This window comes from Aulonocara stuartgranti (genome assembly GCF_965226115.1).
Source record: "Aulonocara stuartgranti genome assembly, chromosome: 9".
NCBI classification, from domain to species: Eukaryota; Metazoa; Chordata; class Actinopteri; order Cichliformes; family Cichlidae; genus Aulonocara; species Aulonocara stuartgranti.
Genome location: NC_138960.1, coordinates 8,143,474 through 8,165,817, shown reverse-complemented (window position 1 = coordinate 8,165,817; position 22,344 = coordinate 8,143,474). Strand labels below are relative to the sequence as shown.

The window sequence follows — 22,344 nt, the reverse complement described above, 5'->3', positions numbered from 1 at the left end:
TGCGCCCCAGGGCAGCTGTGGCTACAATGTAGCTTGCCATCGCCAATGGGTGAATGACTGAATGTAGTGTAAAGCACTTTGGGGTCCTATGGACTAGAAAAGCGCTATACAAATGCAGGCCATTTACCATTTTTATATAGTGCCAAATCATAACAACAGTCACCTCAAAGCGCTTTATATTGTAAGGTAGATATTACAATAATACATACAGAGAAAACAATCATATAAACCCCTATGAGCAAGCGCTTTGGAGACAGTGGGAAAAAAAACCCTCCCCTTTAACAGGAAGACAACTCCAGCAGAACCAGGGCGGCAGATGGCTGCCTCTCCCTGGCAGATTTCTCACAGTCACAGTTGCATATCAGACAGAATGCAGGTTTAAGAAACTTCTGCATTGGCTTAATTTTTTGAACCTGACAACTAGGGGTGTGGGGTTTAGCACTGTTGCCTCACAGCAAAAAGTCTTGGATTTGACTCCACTATTTGGCCGGGGCCTTTCTGTGTAGAGTCTGCATGCTCTCCCCGTGTCTGTGTGGGTTCTCTCTTGGTACTGTGCTTCCTTCCACAGACATGTGGTTAGTGGGTGATTCTAAATGGCCTGTAAGTGTAAATGGTTATCTTTCTCTGTGTTAGCCCTGCATCAGATTGATGACCCGTCCAGTGTGTACTCCCCTCTTACCCTATGGTAGATTTACACCAGCTACTGGGCCTGATATGTTATTTCCAACACTACAGTTTTTCTGGACACTTCTAGAGTTGTTTTGCATGATTCACAGTTCAAATTAATCCTTATAGGAACTAAAAACCCTTTTAAGCTCAATTCTATGTTACTTTGAGCCAACTTTCTTTGGATTGATTGTGTGAGGTGAGCATATACTAAAGGTTCTGCTTCTGGATTTTGACTTCTAGTGAGTTCTATAACTTATAGATGCAATTTTTATTTTCTTTTGAGCACACATTTCTGTTGCCTATTCTACTGCCAAGAAGCCATATTTGGTTTTCACTCACGTTTGATGAATTTCATCTTGTGTTTCAGCTTTAGGTGGCTGTGAATTTCTTGGAATTTGGAAAGGAACTGTTTTTGATTGTTTGTTTCAGATGTCAGATGAAACCGACACCTTCAGATGCCATAGACTTGGTAACCAGATGTGCATACATGTGGACATTCCTGTATGCCTGCCTGCAATATCTTTGTGGCTGTGTTGGTGTGTGAGCGTAGTGAGGTATAAAGGAAGCTGTAGTGCTAGATTGGCTACTTCGGGATCCCCCAGTTGCAATATGGCTCATGTTATTACCCGCTGAGCTCCAGCTTGTGTTAACGCAGAGCAGTACCGTCTGCATGTCTTGCTTTACATCAGCTTTCACAAACACTGTGCCCAGAGCAGGTTGTAATAAAAAAACAGACCCCCCACCAGCACCACACCCTACTAATACCTTGTGCCTCCCCTGGGGCTGTGAACTGATATTGTAACAATAGTGTGTATGGGATTGGTGGAGGGGTAGCCTCTTGCTTCCCCACAGCTATAACCTTGACTTCTTCACAGGGCTCAGAGCAACTCCCAAATTCACTTATGGAGATGGATTTCTGGGCTCGTTTTCCCAGGAGGCAGCAGTCCTGCACTCAGATATTTACATTCATCCAATCAAGTGTCAGACAGTAGCACGTATATATATTTCATTGAGCTCATGAGCTGCCAGCCATTACCACCTCCACTGTGTGGAGATCAAAGTCTGACTCCTTTATTTCACTTTCTCGCTGAATGGTATGAGAATAGGGATACACCTCTCAGGCATGTATGAAGCTACTGCCAACAGCTAGTTAGCTTAAAATGTAAACATAGGTATATCATAAACGTCAGCCTAGAACTGGAAGCAGGGGGCAAACAGCTTGCCCGGCTCCAAAGGTAACACAATCCTACCAGCATATTTAGAGTTCACTAATAAACACTTGCCAGACTAGCTGTTTCCACTCAAAATACTAAGGTAAAAATGTGCAGAAGCACTCCTTATCTAACTCTTGGCAACAAAGCAGATGAGCACATTTACCAAAGTATCCATATACCCCTTCAAATCAGACAATGTGCCATTCAGACACATTTTTGCTTCAGTAGCCTATTAACTGACAGATCTGTCTCCCTAAATACAAACCAAACAGGCCATTAGGCTTTAATTCAATATTTTACTGGTCTTCATTCTAACATTGCTCAGCCAAGCTATTTCAGCTGCAAGGAACCTGACAGTTATCATATTTACCTTCTGTCATGGCAACGCTGACAAGAAGCGTTTAAGCTAATGCTGGTTGTGGCCTGGTACCACGAATGCACTGGGTGAAAAAAAAAAGCTGTGAGGTAAGACTTTGTGCACATTCTGCTGCAGTGTAAATACAACCTCATTTCTGAATGTCCCTTCTTTGTAATGCCGACTCAGGGAAGTATCTCCTATCTGTCTTTTCACAATCACTAACAAGAAGCCCATAAAAATCACAGCCAGACTGCTCCGAATAAAAGCGATACTGTCTGTGACCATATATGTCCCGTAGCAGTGGTCCCGTGGCCATCTGCACCCAAAAATTATAATAAGCATTATAAGCATGTTGATTGAACTCGGAAAGAAGAATTGTTACAGAGTGTCCTCTGTAGCAGTGAAAGGATCATATTTTCCAAAGGCCTCAGGAGGTCTTGTACAGTCCTTGCCAAATGGTGCTAAAGTCACGCAGCAGGCTATAAAGCGCTACTGTACACAGTAACTGAGGTCTCCTTAGAGGCAGATGAACCACAGCTGAAGATAGAAACCATGCAGATGTCCACTTAAGAAACTGGTCTTGGTTTTGAAACGTCTACCTTGGCTACCGCTGGATTTCCAATGAGTCAGGTTGGTCCAAGATTTTAGAATAACTTTGATTGCTTTCCCCCCATGAATTCAGACTTCTGTCCTGGAATACTGTGTACATTGGGTTTATGCAGTCTAAATAGTGATTAGTCCATGTAGGTCTTCTTTTTTTGTTTAACCAAACAACAGTATTTGTGAGAAAAGAAAAAAAAATCAGGCTTTTAACCCTCAGGTGATTGTACGTGGCCCTCATTCATTGGGGTCATTTATGACATCTGTTTTCTTTTACTGTAAATAGACAAAACAAATTGCAATACAATCAATTCAATTCAATTCAATTCAATTCAAAGCCTATAATATTAAAATGCATCTATTCCTTTACCCTGCACAACTTTCAGTTCATGTAAGAAAATCAAAGAAGGTGGAAAGTTGAAAACATCTTTTATGATTAAAAATATCACAACAGCAACTATAAATGTAAGACTGGAGTCATGAATGAACCCACTTTGTTACTTAAATAGCTAATTGTGATCTCTACATATGGTTTGTGATATAAATAATAGTCTTTTGGATGATTCCTAAAAAATAAGAATAGCACAAATATACAAGCAGTGTTAAGTATGTTTAAACACATAAACAGGGTTTATAAATTACGGTGTTACGGTTAATGTTTTAGTTGCTAAACACCAGCAACCGTCTCTACAGTCTCCAATTAAAGATAGCAAGTCACACATCACCAGAAGATTAAAAGAATCATTCAGTTTTAAACACAAATAAAAGATTCTTTTAAGAAATATCAACACTGAACTGGAAGTCTTAGCTCTGCTTTTTAAATGTACTAGATAGCTTAAACATTATTAATAATAAGAAGTAATCAAAAAAGTAATGATAAGTAAGTCCATGGCGTATCAAACAACAGCCAAGGAACACAGATGCATTTCTATATGTTATCCCTGCATAAACATAGAAAAACAATGCTAATGGGCTTATCTATAGCCAGAAGTCACATGCTCACATTTTTTGGACTAGGCTAGATATCTGATAAATGTCAGCAGTCTGCTTAAGCAGAACGGTTGTTTGTAACCTGACTTCATCAAACTGATGAAATTCTGAATCCAGACAGCTTCTCTGTGCAATTTCATGCCTAACATGTGTACACATTTATCTGAGTAGGGGGAGAAAACAAAGGGGATCCATAACTAACATCTGGAAGAATGAGCTCCTGCATTGGCCGAGTGTGCCCACTCAATTCCAGATTTATGGTAACATTACAGCTTTGGCTCCGGGTATGTGCTTGAGCAATGTGAAGCCTATTTATTTGCTGGCCTTCGAAACTGCCTGCCACACTCATGCAGTTTGCCAGGTCTGCTGCCTCACACACTGTCGCTATGTCTCTCCTCCAACCTCCCAGAATGTTTAAAAATCACAATATGTTCTTATAAAATGGTAAAATATGTTTTAGCATCTGTGTTTAAGACCTTTTAAATACCACTCTGATTGTTCTGTAATGCCATCGTTTTAAAATACAAACCCAATTCCAATGGGATGCTGTGTAAAACCGAAATAAAAAACAGAATGCAATGATTTTGCAAATCTCATAAACCCATATTTTGTTCTCAACAGAACATAGTAAACATGTCAGATGCTTAAACTAAGCTTTTTACTATTTTTTGAAAAGTATTAGCTCATTTTGAATTTGATGACAGTAACAAAAAAGTTGTGATGAGGCGATCAAAAGGCTGGAAAAGTAACTAAAGTACTAAAAAGAAAAAGCTGGAAGAACATTTTGCAGCTACTAGGTTAACTGGCGACAGGTCAGTAACATGATTGGGTATAAAAAGAGCATCTTAGTGAGCCAGAGTTTCTCAGATGTAAAAAACTGCATCAACAAATTGTGGAACAATTTCAGAACGATGCTGTTAAAAATGAAATTCTGAAGACTTTGAAACTGTTGTCATCTACAGTACATAATATCAGCCAAAGACTCTGAGAATCTGCACAAAGGATAAGACTGAAAAACGATAATTGATGACTGTGATCTTTGGTAAATGGTAAATGGACTGGTTCTTATATAGACCTTTTACTCTTTCTGAGCACTCAAAGCGCTGTACACAACTTGTATATTCACCCATTCACACCCATTTGCACAAGCACATTTTTCTAAGTGCTTTCTAAGTAACATTCACACACACATTCATACTTCGATGGATGCATCGGAGAGCAATTTGGGGTTAGTATCTTGCCCAAGGTGGTCAGACGAATTGAAATTTGAAGTTATTTTTGGACACTGCATCCTCCAGACAGAAGAGCTTATATATATTTTTCTTCAGGGAAAGCCTTGCATATTTGAGCAAGACAATGCTAAACCACCTACTGCAGCTATTGCAATAGCATGGTTTTGTGGTAGAAGACTCCAGTGCTGAACTAGCCTGCGTGCAAAATTTGGCATATCATGAAATGAAAAATTTAACTATCCTCTATCAGAGAACAGTGGGACAACACTCCTCTCCCAAAAGAACAGAAACTGCTCTTTTGGGAGAGAAATGACTGTTGGTAAAAAACAGAGCAGATGTTTCCCTGTCCCAACTTTTTAGAGAAAAGCTGTTATCAAATTTAAAATGAGCCAATATTTTTTTTCTTAAATCGTCCATCTTCTCAGTTTAAACATTTGATATATGTTCTATGATCCATTGTGATTAAAATATAAGATTATGAGATTTGCAAATCATTGGATTTGATTATTTACACTTATGGGCACAATATCCCAACTTTTTTGGAATTGGGTTTGTATGTTTCACTAGATCAGGACTGTGTGGGATTTCTTTCAATGTGACCACAAAGATGAGACCCACAACCAACACCCCCCCCCCCCCGGCAGACCTGACTGAATCCTGCTCAGTCTATCAACAATGTATTTTTGTGTTCCCAAACACAGAAAGTGTTAACGTGACAGGACCTTCCAGTCTCTCTCCAGGCCTCACTTGCTGCCAAACCACATTCCTCCAGCAGCTGCCATTTCTTACATCTGCTGCATTGACGTGGTTACACTTGACTGTAGTAAGGAATTTATTTAGATTTTCTATGATGAAATATTACACAGAGACACCAGGCCGTGCTCTCCTCTATGTCTTATTTGTGATCCCCCAGTTGTCATTATGTTACGGGTGGTTGTGGCTTCTGTTTTACTCTGGAGTGAAACAACATAAGTCAACGTAAGCCTTTATGAGTATTTTGTACATTTATTATCACTAAACGAGTCTTTTTGTTATTTTTTATACAGCAACTTGTGGTTAAAAAACTTGTAAAAATGCTTTTGAATTCTAATTATGCTCACAATAATCATACATAAAGAGTAAACAAAAAAACAAAAAATGCCATCAACAACCTAAAAATATCAGTTAATGGTACATCCAGTGGATCAGTGGCAAAAAATGACTGTAATGTTTTGGCCAGTATAAAACACTAGCACCTCAAGATGAGATCATTTTATCCCAGATTTATAATGAACGTCAATGCATAAGTATAAAAATCCCCATCTAACTTAAATGATGAGCTGGTGTTGTGTCCACACATAACAGACAACTTGTGTCTTAAAGTGTATCTTTAGACACTTTGTTACTAGCAGCTGCCATTAAACATATAATTTATTCCTATTTCTTCAGCAGACTCTGTGAAAAATACCACAGATACACACGGGCCCAATTATTCAGCATGACAATCATCCCAAAGACACGGTCATATCGGTAAAAGAATACCTGGATAGAAGAAGACACAATGAAACAGTATCAGTCGTAGATTGGCCTCACCAGAGCCTCAACATTGTTAAAGGCTGTACTGAGAATTTCAGGCTTGTTAGAATTGCACAAACCCTCTGTGCAAACTCTATATACTGTATTTTCATGTATGTTTGTATGCTTAATAGCACCTGTTTCCTGTTTTTCTACCAAAATATAAAGACATTAGTGTGGCTCAAGACTTTTCGACATTACCTTACAACAGAATGTATTTATTAACTATATCTAAGCAAAAATAAAGAGAGAGAGAGAGAGAGAGAGAGAGAAAAGTTAAAGTTGTGTGCCCATCTGAGTAAAAAATCCAAGAACTCCTTTTTTTTTTACATGTGGAAAGTGGGACCATGATGCACCCACCTCAATGAGGCACTCTGTGTGCAAATTGCAAACCTTGCAAGATTCCACTTTCCTCAACTGCTCAATACATCAGGCTAAAACCCACATTTCAGTGCCTGGCTGAGGTTTTACCCCACATGGAATGGGGAGCCATATCAGCATTGGAGGGCAAAGTGGCTGCTGGTGACACCACAGAATGCGAAAACAACAATCATGCAATCATGGCTTATCGTGCCGCCATGAGTGTTATTTTTGAATTATGCTGCCTCGCTAACTGGCAACACCCAAAGTTCATTCACAGGAACCGAAATAAGACTTAAATGAAAGGTTTCTTCCTGCGGAACAATAAGGCCTGTTTGTAATGAAAGTTATGAAACCTCATGACCATGTCCTTTGCCTGTACACCAAATTTTCTAACTCTTCCATGTTCCAATACGACTGCTATATTAAGGCCTAGAAAAAAGTTGTTTTCGACAGTAGCTGACACTGTTTTAGGTGACATGACATTGACAGTGCCTTTGATAAGACAGCGATAATTGTGCTATTGTGTCCTTAACTACAGTAGCTGAATTTAGACTAGTCTAACCTTAACCTTAAACCTTGATTGATGTCAGGTTGTCATAACACACACACAAAATAATGGCAGCTTTGCATTAAAAAGTACACAGCTGAACAAATGACACTTAAAGCTGGGGTAGGCATCACTGGGGAAACATGCAGTAATAACCTTTCAGCAAACTGTGATTAAAGTTGTCTGAGAGGAAATTTGACTTGTGCACCTCCTGTGGGATCTGGTTTCAGGCTTCAGAAAAAGTGTCCACATTGGCAGTGGGATGTGGTGGATGAATGGGTTAAACAGAGCAGTTTTACTAAAGAAAGTGGAGTTCCTGTCATTTGTAAAGCCAAATGTCTATGTAGTGTTTGGCGTTACTATTTATAGGGTGTTTCTATGCACATGCTGGTCTGGTTGGAGGGGTTAGACGGGAGAGAGAACTTTTTTTTTATTCTAATCTCTCCCCTTTGCCAATTTTGACTCCCAGGCTGGGAACCAGTGTCCTAGCATTTAGACTGCTGATCATAATGGTGCTAATCTATGGAGCAGCAGATCTAGAAAATCGTGTTTGTTAGTAACGCATTGTGAAAGTAAGTACAAACTTGGGGCGAACATTGAGTCCTGAGGCATTTCAAATCCTTCCACGGTTCCCCTTTGGATCTGAAACGAGATGCATTGTACTTTGATGAGGCCGGATGCTGGAAGGCCAGCAGCAAGTTTGGAGTTCGTCAATTCCAAAACAATGACTGTGAATAATCTCAAGTCCAACTCAAAAGAGAAACTGAGTTCAAAACATTCTCAGGGTAATTTTAAGTGCTGAAATATGGACATACCGACTCCCATTGGGGGATTTCATGTGTATATGAAAATAGATATGTCTTCTTGACTTTTGTTTGCACCAACACAAGTAAAAGTACCAGTTCTCACCCCTTGGCTTGCATGTCATCCTGCCTGTCCCTGATCCCTTGTTGGCAGCTGTATGTTGGCTTGGGAACACAACACCTCTGGAAGGGGTGTCATTGTTTGTAGCAGCTGTTTAGTCGGCCTGTCTCAGGAGCTCAGGGGAAGGCCAATTACCAGGATTTAGGCTGTTGGGAAACAGCTGAGGTGCAGGCAGCTTAACTGCTTGTGCAGCATTGTTACTATCACTGTGTGCGTGTGTGACACTTGGATGGACTGAAAAGAGGGATCCAGGGAGGAAATTCACAAGCATTGTCCTCCAATAAACAAACAGGGAGCTCTACTTCATGTGGCGGTTCATGGTGGGCTTGTTTGGATGGTAGAGGGAAACAGTAAAAGATCTGACTAACCTCTGGACAACAGCGCTGAACATGAGAGCTGTTGTGTTGCAGGGCTTTGCGGTGAGACTGCGACTGGGATTATGTCAGTTTACGGAGGAGAGGAACACACGATTTGCGTGGTTGGACTTTGTGTAAGCATTTTCTTGCCGACAACACGGCGCGGCACATGTAGGAGCGCCTGCGGTCAATGAAATCATGTGAATGAAAGCTGAAAAACTTGACACCAGGTATCAAAGCATAGATTTCCTGCCCCCGAAGACCCGTTCGTGTTCCGTTTCACGAAGAGCATGTCTCTCTTTTCTGTGAGAGGAGTTTACTCTGGCAACTCAACCACCTACACTTATCCATTTCCTAGTGCTCTCAGGTCAGAACAATGTGCATGCCTCCACATGCTGTTCTTACAAGTGCAACTGACCTTTTTTGTTTCAAACTGGCATGTGTCACAATTTTCCCTCCGACCCTCTCTCAAAACAAAACGGAGATGATGTCCACCTGTAATAACACCCAGCGTGTCCTCGTTTGGCCAAAACCAGTGTTTACTTGCGGTTCCGTGTAAGCACGGCTCTCTCCGTCTTGTTCTCGGTGGTTTGCGAAGACGTTTATTATGAGAAACGAAGACAGGAAATATTTTTCAACTGCCTTAGGTTAGCTCAACAAGGAGAGGGAGTCAGAAACCACACCACAATAAAGCGCAACGCAGAAGAAGTGCAGAGAAATGTGGCTTTAATATAATAGTGGAATCAAGAAGAGAAAGGCGGAATGTGAGTGATTTGAGGAAATGATACATAATGAAAGAGAACGTAAGACAAGACAAATGAAGCGTGAAAGGCAGGAGTCGGATTCCTTCTTGGGTGAAAAAAATGTTGTCTTCACTGTGAAAATGAAATATCTACAGGTAAAACAAAAATCTGAAATAATGAAAGTAATCCTTTTAGTTTGTTATCTATGCGCTCACTGTGCAGTGCAGTTCAGCTCATTCTTGCATGTCTACTCAAAGCTCCCAGACTAATGCAAACTTAAAGTGAAACTGATCTACAGTACAGATGTGCCCATTGGGAAAACATAATAATTTATAGGGTCTAATTTGTAATAATAAGGCTTCGCTGACCCTTTTTCCCTCCCATGTGATTAGTTCTGTTCACACAGTGTCCGTGATCTAAGCGGTGGCCTTAATGTCTCGCCTTCTCAAACACCCATGAAGTTCCAGTTGATCCAAAACAGTCCCAAACCTGAAATGATTGCAAGGCCGGATGAATTTTTTAATCAGTCAATTCTTTCAGGAATCTAACAATTAGGCCCAGCGGTTCCCTTGTATTTGCATCCAAAAGACAAAGTCCTGGTTTGAATGAACAGAGGCTCCTCGAAGCATCCTTCGCAGCAAGGTAACTAATTACTTCAGCATGCCACTGGAGTCGTATTTCTTCATCGAATGGGGAAATGGTTTTCAGAACGTCTGCTTTCTTAGATTTCCCTCTGTGTGGTTTTACCTGGTGTCAGCGAGAGTTTAGTTTGCAGCAAAATGGCGAAGGTGAAGTCCAGAGAAGTCTGTCTCATGCGCTGAGATAACCGTGCACTTCCATGCCTCCTGTCAAGTCCTTCACCAGCAAATGCAGAGAAGCCACAGATAAAAAGGTGACTGGGAAAGCTATAGGCAGAGTGGAATATCACTTAGGTTTTCAATGGAAAATGTTGCTCAGGGAATCTGGGGTTTGGCCAGCTAAGTGCAGTGAGGGATGAGAGGTCAAAAAAGCTGAAAGGATTCTTTCAGGAAGTGTCAGCGAGAGCCATCTCGCAGGTCCAGAGACAGCTGTGTAACAGGAAAACCGAAGGGACATCCTGATTGGTTCTGATTCGTAATGAAACCACAGGATGCCTCTTGCAACACTAGCCAGATTGTGGTGTTCACTCCCTTCAGTTTGGTAAAAGCTCTGTCACCATCTTACAAAACCCTTGCAGCCTTGTTTCCTCTAGCTTGTTACCTCTCCTGCCAAGAGAGAGGTCTTGGCCTCAGCTCCGTGGCAGAGCTCAGGTTTGGGAAACGCAGTGGCATGGTAGAGCCATTAATATACAGGAAGGACTGAGCCCCAAGGAAAAGGACACACCTCGGAAGTGTGAGGCATAAATTCAGTCTTTCCCCTGGACTTCCTGAGGTGCCACATCACTGTATAAAAGCTTGTTGCTTTGTCTGTTGGCTTTATCATGCAGAATCCACCGTACCGCAAATGTTCAAATTATAGTCGCAGACTATAGTAGGTATCCACATCATGACAGAGGATATAGAAAACCAAAACTTTATGAAACCTATATTCAAAGCCATTTATCTCCTTCTGCTCTCTTCAACTGCAAAGAGACAGATTTTGATGTGATCCCAAGTTGAACAAATAAAGTCAAACATTCTCGTTAAGGTAGCAAAAATACACATGAGATAGCAAACGCTGGGGCCCAAACCACTAATGTGTGGTATGCGGTTGACGCAGCTAACTGCTGTGTACATTCAGCTCTCCCAATGGTTTGTCATGATTAGTTTGTTTAGCTCTTAAAAACCACCACGCCTTTTGTGTCATAAACAAACATCTCCTATATTACATTTAGTGTCGAGCCGTGGCCCGTAGATGGAATTAAAACTTTGGCCTCCTTACATATACAAAAGAAGGCTAAAGTTGCCCAAAGTGACTGTTTACAGAATTTGTGTTTGCATGTTCTTCACTCATCAAAACGTTTGAAATGATAAAAAATAACACTCCTGTGTGTAATTTGCGGCACTTTCATTCTCTCTAAATACTCTTACCATGTAAAATTTCTTCAGTTTGTGTTTAAATCTGGACTATAACTGAATAAAGTAACTGAACGTACTATTAGAGGTTTCGCTTATTGTTGTAAACCCAAATAGATTTATTACAAATCTCCTCAGTTCCACACAGGCTATATACGTTTTTGTGTTTCTTCTTTTTTTTACATGTAGAAACCCTACATTTGATCGCACATTTCTCACCAATGTTCTTTACATCTACGATGAAAGCGTCACTTCCGGTGATTGCTGATATTGCTAACAGTTTAACATGTTAGCAATTTTTTAACATTTAAGCTTTAATTGTATATGCATGTACCCACCTTAACCACCTGTAGCTTGTAATAGCCTGTTTTAAAGCCTTGATTTGAGAATTGCCTTTTTGTTTTTTGGGGTGTGTTAAAGGATCAGAGGGTGGAGTGCTAAGTTATCAGTTAACACTAGGAAGCTTGGTTAACAAGGCCAGATGCACGTAGTTGTAAGTAATATCACAGCTCAGTCACACTAGAGTGAAAATAGAATGGCAGCCTACTTACCACTAGGAAAAATTGTTGGTTTCTTGTTTTTTTTCTTCTTACTTGTTTTTACTTTCAGCAGCTGATTGCAAGTAGTTACAGTGACCTGTCTCCAAACAACAACAGTCTGACTGCAATCACTGTCAGACAGATTGTTGAAGGTTTGCAAATCATTGCCAACTAATTTCAAAATGTGGACAGATTGCCAACGGGTTGCAATCAGTCAGAGTCAGCTTGCACAACATGCATCTCTTTGCAATAGGAGGCTCAACTTAAAAGGTTGTACTCTTGTTTTCTTTTCAAACCTATGAGCTTCTGGCTTGACCTGCAAGCTAATGTGAAATTCCATTTGGTGCAATTTTTGTTGTGTATGCAGACAACAGCAGATTTGTGATTCCTCTTCTATTTATCACAGTTAATCGCCCTATCAGCACAAACAGATACCTGTCTGCGAAACAGAGGGCCTCAATTGGCCAAATGAGGAAGGTTACAGGAACTTCCACATTGGCTTAATTTTCACCCGTGGAAGTTGTTGCTTGGTATTAAGTTCGTTAGTGAACCAGTAACTAGAGATGGACCGATCCGATATTACGTATCGGTATCGGTCCGATACTGACCTAAATTACTGGATCGGATATCGGAGAAAAATAAAAAATGTAATCCGATCCATTAAATATCACGAAAGCACCTCACAAAACTTGCAACACGCCGTAACTCACCTCAGAACGTTAGCACGTCGAGCAGTATGCATCACGTGATAGAGCGGCTGTGGCATGCGGGACCTGTCGGTGGTCTGGATAGCATGTGGAGCTTCGCTAGCAACCCGGCATTTCATCTCCGACAAAGTTATCCCCGAGAGAAGTAAAGCAAGTGTGTAAGTCCATCTCTGAATGTTTGTAAAGCATTCCTGCGTTAAGCTTAACAAACGACTGCCTCTTCTTGCTGCTACTTCAATCATGAAACTGCTTAACGATCAGCTGATCGGCTTTTCTGTCGGGAGTACGTCTCTCTTGTTTGCTTTTGGCCCACTTTGCACCAGAAAGAGGAAACCAGCGGCTGAACAACAGCAGAACGTTTAAGCTTGATAAGCTGTTGTTAGAATTTATTTAATATTACTTTCTACACCAGGATCTTTTTCTACGTAGCTGACGGCTGGTAACTGTGCAGGGGCGGATCTAGCAAAGTTTAGCCAGGGGGGCCGATAGGGCATTAACAGGGAAAAGGGGGCACAAAGACATACTTTTCTTTCTTATTCTCATTTAAAATGTCTAGCTTTTAATAAATAATTATCTGACAGCCAAAGTTTTAATTTGATGCAAAATGAATAGAAGTCCATTACTGTATATAGTAACTATTAAGTCTAATATATATATATATATATATACCCTAGTAAGCTATAGTACTTTTTCCTTTGTGAAGGTACCATCTGTGCAGTCTGCAATTTTGTTGAAGAAAGATGTTGAATCTATTTAATATTTCTTGAAAAATAATTGATTTCTGTTCATTTTTTTCACACTGCATCAAATTAAGGTTGATTACGTCGATTAAGCATCATGAGGTGGAGTGTGAGGGGTGGTTCCCTATTTTTTATTTATTTATTTTTATTGTTGCTGGGAGTTGGAACCCTATTAGTTAGGTTGCTTAATATATATGCTAAGTACTCTTTAAAATACCAGAATAGGGAGGATGGTGTAGGTTTAAGTTTATTAGATTGATCAGTATTGCTGAACTATGAAATATTTTTTTTGGATACAGGTATAACAGAATAGCTTTAGTGTAGTTGTTGTTTTAAACTTGAGTATGAACTTATACAAAATGCAGCAAGATATTTAAAAAACAGTTTTGTTGATTAAAAAACACTATATCGGATTCATATCGGTATCGGCAGATATCCAAATTTATGATATCGGTATCGGTATCGGACATAAAAAAGTGGTATCATGCCATCTCTACCAGTAACATGGAAAAAAACAAACAAAAACAAACCCCAAACCCCATCGATTTCATTTAGAGGTTTATTCATTGCTTTCATCAAGTAACAACTGTTTTTATAAAAGATATTTTACATGAGAGCAAATCGGACAAGATGAGGAGATATGTGTTTGGTCATTGGATTGAAAATCCAGTCTCTATCAAAACAAACAAACAAATAAACATAACATTTCAATTTATATAACTTAACAATAAAAGAACCAAACTATGGTCACCACTTTCTTTGTTTCGACAAAGTCTGAAATAATAATTTATAAGCTTTAATATACGTTTGCTTTCCATTCGTCAGCATGGTTGTGAAAGCATGGTTTGTGCTGGAGAAAGACATATACAGTACCAAAACTCGTGGCTTTGTTTATACTTGTAGGGTTTTCTTTGGGGGAGAGGGGGGGGGGGGGGGGGGCAGGTAGGAACAACAAATGCATCTTTGTTGTCTCTGAAGCCTCCGTCCTTTTGCTCTGCCTCTTCCCAGAAAGCGGGTATTGTGTGAGGTGTGAGGGTCACGAGCGGCCCAGAGGTTCAGAAGTGCGATTAGAAACACAAGGAGCGGGTCCGATGGTACCCCGCAGCCACCCTGCCTGGATCAGGTGTATAAAAAACACATGTGGGAGCCCCCCCACCTGCATAAGCAAATAGTGCCTGGGGAGTGGCTAGTGCGATTCATTCCATAATACTTCCATAGTCACACTAACAGGAATAACATAGAGTTGTCCTTCATTTCTCTTTACTTCCATTCATTTTTATGTAAAAACACCTCCACTGAAAACTGTAAGTGCAGCTTTTTTTTTTAAACAGTTTGCACATTCAAGACACATAAAAAGGTCAAAAAGTTACTTTGTGCAGCTTCACTCCCTCTCAAAGTCCTTGACCAGATGCACAGTCTGGGTTTGTCAAAAAAAAGAAGGAAAACTGCACAATTTCTGAAGGAGTGTACATTTTGACACATATAAACAGTACCTTGAAGATATACATAAAATTAAAAAGTCAGCACAGAGAGCCAACTTCAACTTCTCCCATTGACTTCAATTTCATTCCCCCTGTTTGTGAAGTTGGCATCGGTCCCCCCAAACGTTTCTAACATATGCACCGTACATTAGTACATTCTAGATTCTTTCCATTGGATGACAGAAGAAGCGCTTGATGCTTAAGAGAAACTGAGTTTTGATCAAGAACAAAACAGACACACACACACAGACGGACAATAACAAATACTTGCTTGGCCGACGAAAAGATAATACTGAAATGTATTTTTGAAGTCAGGGGTAAAAAAAACGGAGCAAAGGGGAAGAAAGTCAAACTTTTAAGCCTGTTCTCTGGCTCCTTGTAAACAGCAATTAGAATGTAATGCTAAACAGCTGAGAGGGCTGAGGATCAAAAGGCTGGGGGTGCTCGTGGCGGTGGCTTTTTTTTCTCATACTGGACCATCTTGTTCTGAGCGCAGACGTGAAAAGGCAACAGTGTCCGCATAAAACACTGATAATGCAAAGCAAAAACATCCCTTTTAGGTCATGGCATTCCTCCACTGAGCCTTAAAGCACGCCTCTAATGCGTATATCTTTGTCACCGCGTCTTCATTTGGGTCCAGCTGAGTGTCATGTGCACATTTGAGCAAGTAAAAAGCCACGATAAGAAAGGAATCCTTCGCTGGTTAATGAAATCCAAGGCCGAGATGTGGACAAGGAGGAGAGAGCTGGCTGCTTATCTGCGTAGCCAGCAGTTGCTGTTGGCCCGCCATCGATGTGGCTGGGACTGGGACAGAGTTCAGTTTACAGTCAAAATGAAGACTCCAGTCAAAACAAGAACAATGCCTTCAGAGGATTCACACCGGGCATTTTCCCAAGCCCAGTGCGCACCCGTACAAGTGTGTGCCACTCGAGTTCGTCGGCGCCTCGGATTGCTGAGCTCACTCAGCCCTTAAGGCACATGCTGTTGCTGGGAATTTTCATTCACAAATTGAATCCTGAATCCTGAATCTTGACTGGGACCCTAAAAAAGTGTTCCAGAGGCACGTCAGTATCTGTGCTCCACATCGACCACAGTCAGTGAGTTATTTGTCTAAACAACAAAGGCACTTTGGCAAAAAGACTCAATTTGTAGCGTTAAAAAAAGAAGAAATAAAAAATAAAACATGAAAAAAAATAAGTTAACATTACAAAAGTTTTTTTCTTTTTTTTTTTTAAGGAAATACTGCTGCTAAAACTAGTACTCGCAAAAGAGAAGATAGCCAAGGCCTCTTATGAACCTTTTTTTTCAGACATCAATAACAACCAAAAAGAATGAAAGTTCTTTTTCTGCCTCACACTTCCTGACTTCAAATACCCCCACCCCACGACCACCCTCCCTAAACAACAGTTCTTTTCATTTTGGGGTGGGGAGGGGGGAGTTTATTTGGACTCTGGTGAGTTTGCTGAAACAGGAATGTTTGCTGGTTTGCATAGAGGGGACGGGAGGACGGCGTCCAGGCTAATATTTCTGCACCAGCGGCACTTTGACAGTCTTGATCTCTGCTATATGAGAGGACTTCTGGATAATGCAGCTGGTGGTCCCGGAGGCACTGTCCTTCCCCTGTGCCAGGTTGGTCAAGGCCATGGCGGCGTTGATCTCCTTCCAGTATGTCTCGTCTTTGCCTTTCGCCTTTTCTTTCTGTGTGGCTCTGGGGCCACCGCTGCTGCTGATGAGCGAGCTGACCATGCAACACGAAAGGACAAAAACAGAGAGCGTTACGATCAGCTCGCAAATGCAAATGACTCGATCTGGTCTGCAGCGTTAAGAGAAAGGCTGCTCACCTGTCACATTTACTTGATCCATGCTCTGTGGTTTCTGAAAGCAAGGAGAGAGAGAGAAAAAAAGGTTAATTTTGCTGAGTTCATCGGGGTCAATGAGGATTTATTGGAATGTCGCTGAACATACACTCTCGCAGTGTGTGTGCAGTAGTGTGTGAGGTCTATGCTGTGCGCTCTTATGCGTACACCCTGCTTTGTGAAAACATGTGTTGCTCTGTTTTCTCTCTTCGCTCAGATGCTGGACAAAAAGGACGTTTTTTTTGTTGTTTTTGGGGTTTTTTTGCAATAAGCCGTCAAGAAACAAGGTGACTAATAGGATCGAGTTGAAAGATGTTTCTTATGACTCACAAGCTCCATTCTCTAATATTTTGTTGGAAAACAAATGGGCCCGGGCCAACGTAATTGAGTTGTCTGAGGAAATCAGATCAAAAATGACTGAGCGCAGAAGATTTAAAGGGGGAATGAAAAGGCAGCAAGTGAGTCAGTGAGAGAAAGATGGATGCCTGCTCTCCCTTTCTTTTTTCCTCTCTTCAAATGGGAGCAATCTTTATCTCATATGTGAAACATTAGCAGAGGGAATAGCAGAGTCATTAAACAATGAAACCCAACTTCTCTTCGGGGCAACCAGTGTGTTTATTTCAGCGTGCTCTTGTTGCCTGAATGCGTGTGTGTGAGTGAAAGAGGAGTTCATTTGGGTGTTTGAGCTGAACCTGTCCTGCTGTCTTGGTTCCAGCCTTAGGTGAGATCTGCCCAACAGTGAGTATGAGGACACAGGCTTGGCGTTTCATGAGGCATTAACCAAAAAGAAAAAAGCAGAGCATCTGGATTTTTCTAGTCGCGTCGCCCCCGGGCGCTCTCTTTAAGTTAACTAAACACGCGTCTGAGGCCCCATGAGCTTTTAAGAAGTTCGGTCTTGACCAGATATAGATGACTGGATGACTCAAGAATGTTCAAAGGAGGGCAAACTCTCCCCAAATTTTCATTTCGTCCAAAGATAACAGAGTTCGTCATACCTGGGTTGTCTCCTGCTCGGCTGTCAATCTGATTTCCTGAATGTTCTCACCAACAGCACAGGGTCACCCAGTCTTTTATACCCCGCCAATGTCGCATTTCCCCATAAAGCAAGTGTCTAAACCTGAGCTAGTGTTTTAACGAGACCCTTCCACCAGCCACCGTCACCACAAGGCAGCAGTTGGCGGGCGTGCATTAACGTTCTCCTTTGCTAATAAAAATCTGCACCCTTCATTCTCGCTGGAATTTCATTTGCTATCGTGGTAAGAAGGGACTGGAAGAGGTTGAGCGAGGACACTGTGTTCAGGCTTCGACATAGCCAACAGAGACCCACTGAGAGCAAAGGAGCCAAAGCTCGTTCAGCGACGGGGAAAGCACATGCAACATTTAACCGTTCTGTTGTGTCACCTCTAACCTCGCCAAACCCTCCGTAGATTTTCCAAATATCTGGATACAGCGTTCAGGCTTGAAGCGCCTAATTACTCCCAACGCCGCGCTCTGTTCCTCTTTCATGACAGCGTCGGGGTTCAAGAGGCCCCAGAGCTAATGCGAGCCTGATTATAACATTTCCTGCGCTTTTCCCGCTCATTCCGTAATAGGTGTAATCCACAGAGAGAGGGAGAGAGAAAGAGACAGACAGAAGAAGCCAATCATTCTTAGACAGAAGAAGAGCAGGAATGTGTGTGTGCACGTGTGTGAGAGCGATGAGGACGTGATAACCCAGTACTACAAACCACAGGATGAGATTTGGGGCTTCAGCGTGTAAGTGTTCCAAAAAAAATCCTCTCATTCCCATCCGACCACAACTCCCTGCTGTCCCGTCTTTTGCTCTGCCTTTATCTCACTTCATCAGCGAGTCCCCTTTTCCTTTACTGATGTCCCCCAGGTCGACTGTTCACCTTTTGATTTGCTGTAATACCCCCTGATTGAGGTACTCGTCAGGAACCAGCCAAAACAAATGCAATGTTTCCCGTCTGTTTTAATAAAGAGTGACTCTGTGCTATGTCAAGAGCAGGTTTTTTTAAAGCCCCTGATATTATCCATCTCTTCTTAGTCTCCAGTTTTTAATCCCTCTATATTTCTTCAGCCATTCTTCAAATTAATTGCCTAAATTGCCAGTGTCAACTGAATACTTGAAAACTGTGAAGCCATCCTCCCTGCACCCTATCTCCATCTTTCTTTCCTGATTGTTGCCAGGGCTCCAAAACAGATTGGTCCTGATTAAAAATGTGCACAACACTCCGTAATCACAGTGCTGTAAAATTAGAGGCCAAATTACACAGTTTTCATGCGCTGTTTATGCCCCCTGCCCCCCTGCCTTCGAGATACATTAGCTCAGTGTTTACGGCTGTGGTGCCTGGTGTAAAGATCGGTTGGTGACAGCAACTGATAGCAGCAACATCAAAGACAAACAACAGGCAGAAGAAAAGTGTGTGTGTGTTTGTGGGATCTGAAGTGCAGCGTTTGAGACTTTCCATCCACAGCTTTAAGTGTTTCCAGGGTGTGTGAGGCAGCCACTGTCCAGATGATTCCTTTCAGAACACACACATAAAACTGTGTTTTCTGAGCTTTCTAGCAGGTGGATGCAAGGATGACCTTTGCCACCCTGCACTCCAAGGCCCTCATTGGGGACTAGACACCAGCTCTCAACCCCTTGGACCCCAGATTTTGAAAATGCACCACTGCTTGCAGAAAAACTCTGTTTCCAAAGCCCTTTGCCTAAAACATCTAAAACTGGGATTTTTAAAAACAAGAGCAGCGCCAAAGACTCAATAAATGGCCAATAAATCACTGAAGATTTTTTTTTATTATTTTCACTTTTTTTTCCTTTTTTAAACTCAACTACTTTGCTACTGAATACTCAGTCAACTTTGCTGTTGCCTTTGGGCTTCACTGACAGTGGGGTTGCACGGACCGCCAAAGGGGAAAGCTAAGAAGTCTGATGGTTTCTGGCATTGTGCTGGAAGTCCAAAAATACTAGCTCACTTAACATCACAGCGGGATGATGGAGGGGAAGGGGGAAAAGAACATAGGAGAAAAAAAAAGAAAAAGTAGCTTTAACAAAACTTGGTGAAAACGAGGGAAACAAGCAGGGGCTGACAAATTATTGAGGTTATGAGGTTCCACCTGTTAAGATGGCTGCAGAGGAGAGTGGCTGACTATCATCATTACCATCTGGAGCTGTTGTTAGCAACTCGCAACAATAAACAAGGAAAGCTGAGTTGCACAAACCGTGGGCTGGGCTGAATCCGACAGACAAATAAGCACACACACACACACACACATACACACACGCAAGGGCATTTTATGATATTGCAGGCTTTTAGCCTTAGTATTATCCAGAATAATTTCTCGTCACCATGGATAGTATAAAGAGTCTAAAAATAAGAATGGAATAGAAATTGAAAACAAATGATTACCTAGAAACAGAAAAGATGGCTCAATTTTAAAGCAAGAGGGTTTAACAATTCTAACACTTATAGGTCTTTTATGCTAATTTCAATCTCCATATTTTTATTCTCTGGCTCTGCTAGAGTAGGTCTGCATGATTCACAGAGGTGTATAATCCTTATTCATCTTATATCATGCATTGGTGCAGCCCTGTTGACTGAAACAAGTGCTCTCCCTTTAAGGCAACACTCCCTTTAAATCTTTCTTCTAACAGGCTTCTCCCTGCAAAGAGAAGGGCTGAGGTGCATGCAGGTTGGTGGGGCTTTGGTCTTCAGTTTGAGGTGACTGCATTAGAGCTATCAGCACTTTTTGCTTGGAATGTTAGAAGCGAGGAGAAACAGCTAGCTTGGCTCTACCAGCATGTCTACAGCTTAAGTATTAAGATAAGATAAGATAACCTTTATTAGTCCCACACGTGGGAAATTTGTTTTGTCACAGCAGGAAGTGGACAGTGCAAAAGTTATGACGCAAAAATTAGAATACAATAAGAATAAATACAGTACACAACTGTACAGAATAGAATAAAATAATATACTATATACAGTAGAATAAAATAGAATAAAAATATACAATAAGATAAAAATAGAATACGAATGCTATATACAACTGAGTAAAAATACAACGATGCCAGAAAAGATTATTGCACTTAGTGTTATTGCACATGTGTGGATGTGTGTGTTTGTTCAGTTAAAGTCTTTGTTGTGGAGTCTGACAGCAGTGGGGAGGAAAGACCTGCGTAATCTCTCCGTCCCACACCGTGGGTGCCGCAGTCTCCCACTGAAGGAGCTGCTCAGTGCTGTCACAGTCTGCTGCATGGGGTGGGAGACGTTGTCCAACAGGGATGACAGCTTAGCCGCCATTCTCCTGTCACTCACCACCTCCACTGGGTCCAGAGGGCATCCTAGAACAGAGCTGGCCCTTCGGATCACCCTGTCCAGTGTAACACACTGGATCTTCTTTTGCTTAATCTGTACATCATAGGAGCATTGTATCAACTGTGTGTAGGGAGTCCTTAGAGAAGCCTAATCCATTTGAAACCTGAACATGTGTTCACTTTAGATACATTTAAAGATGATGCAGAAATGATGTGCTTTGTCTGGATATGTAAGACTACCAGTATGGATGGAAAGCTAAACTAACAATTGTCTGGGCTGCCAGTTTTGAAATAAATCATGAATAAATTCTGTGAATCTTAAAAAGTTCTTCTCAAAATTGGCTAAACTGAGAGATCTGTTAATTATTTATTATTAAATGTATTAGGCTATACTAATAAAGGCAGTGTAGAAAGTCACTGGGTAGAAGGGAAAATATGTTTACTTTGCTCTGAATGAGAAAATATTCCACCACTGGACGAAGGCCGGTGAATCTGGACGCAGAGACAGAATCCAAACTCGACTGTTAAAGTAGGAAATGAGCTAAGCTGATTTCCCCTAACAGGACCTGATGAGAACCAGAGTGGTGCTGCAGACTGGACAATCTGGTCACCGCTGACCTGTGCAACCACAGGATAGGAATGGACCATCATGTCATTAAGCAGCCTCTTTGAAGCCCACCCAAACCCGAGGATGAGTCAGAAGTTACCATCACCACAGGTGAATCACAACGCTGCGCTCGACCTACAGGATAGAACTGTGATGAGCTCACCTGATGTGAAGTCAAATCAATATCAGAAGATGCATTAATTACTTTTAGCCAAGTCAAGAAGACTTGGCTAAAGGAAATGCCAAAAACCCTCAGGTGCTGCGACGCCTTTTTGAGCTTCTTTCTTTCTGCCACTTTAAGCCCGACGTGCGAGCCTAAGATTTCTCTTTTTATTATATTTCTCATGCTCTGTGCTTTTTTATAATGTCAAGAAGAGTCTGTAAATGAAGTTAGGGATGCCTTGGCACTCAGCTTGCCTCGTGCGCTGCCAACCCTACTTTTATATCACCCCTCCCAGCCATTCCTTTCCCCGTCTCTGCCGCGTTTGAACAAAGTCTGAGGCTCCAACGAAG

At 41.5% G+C, this 22,344-nt stretch overlaps 1 protein-coding gene across 1 annotated transcript in view; it reads right to left on the bottom strand.

Moving 5' to 3' along the window:
- Positions 1–14,114: 14,114 nt before the first annotated feature.
- The window catches only part of mkxa (mohawk homeobox a), a 28,513-nt gene continuing 20,283 nt past the window's right edge, over positions 14,115–22,344 (bottom strand). Inside the window, 2 exon segments of the mRNA XM_082545480.1 lie at positions 14,115–16,788; positions 16,892–16,925. Of these exon segments, the coding sequence (XP_082401606.1) occupies positions 16,569–16,788; positions 16,892–16,925 (254 nt within the window). The 3' untranslated portion in view covers positions 14,115–16,568.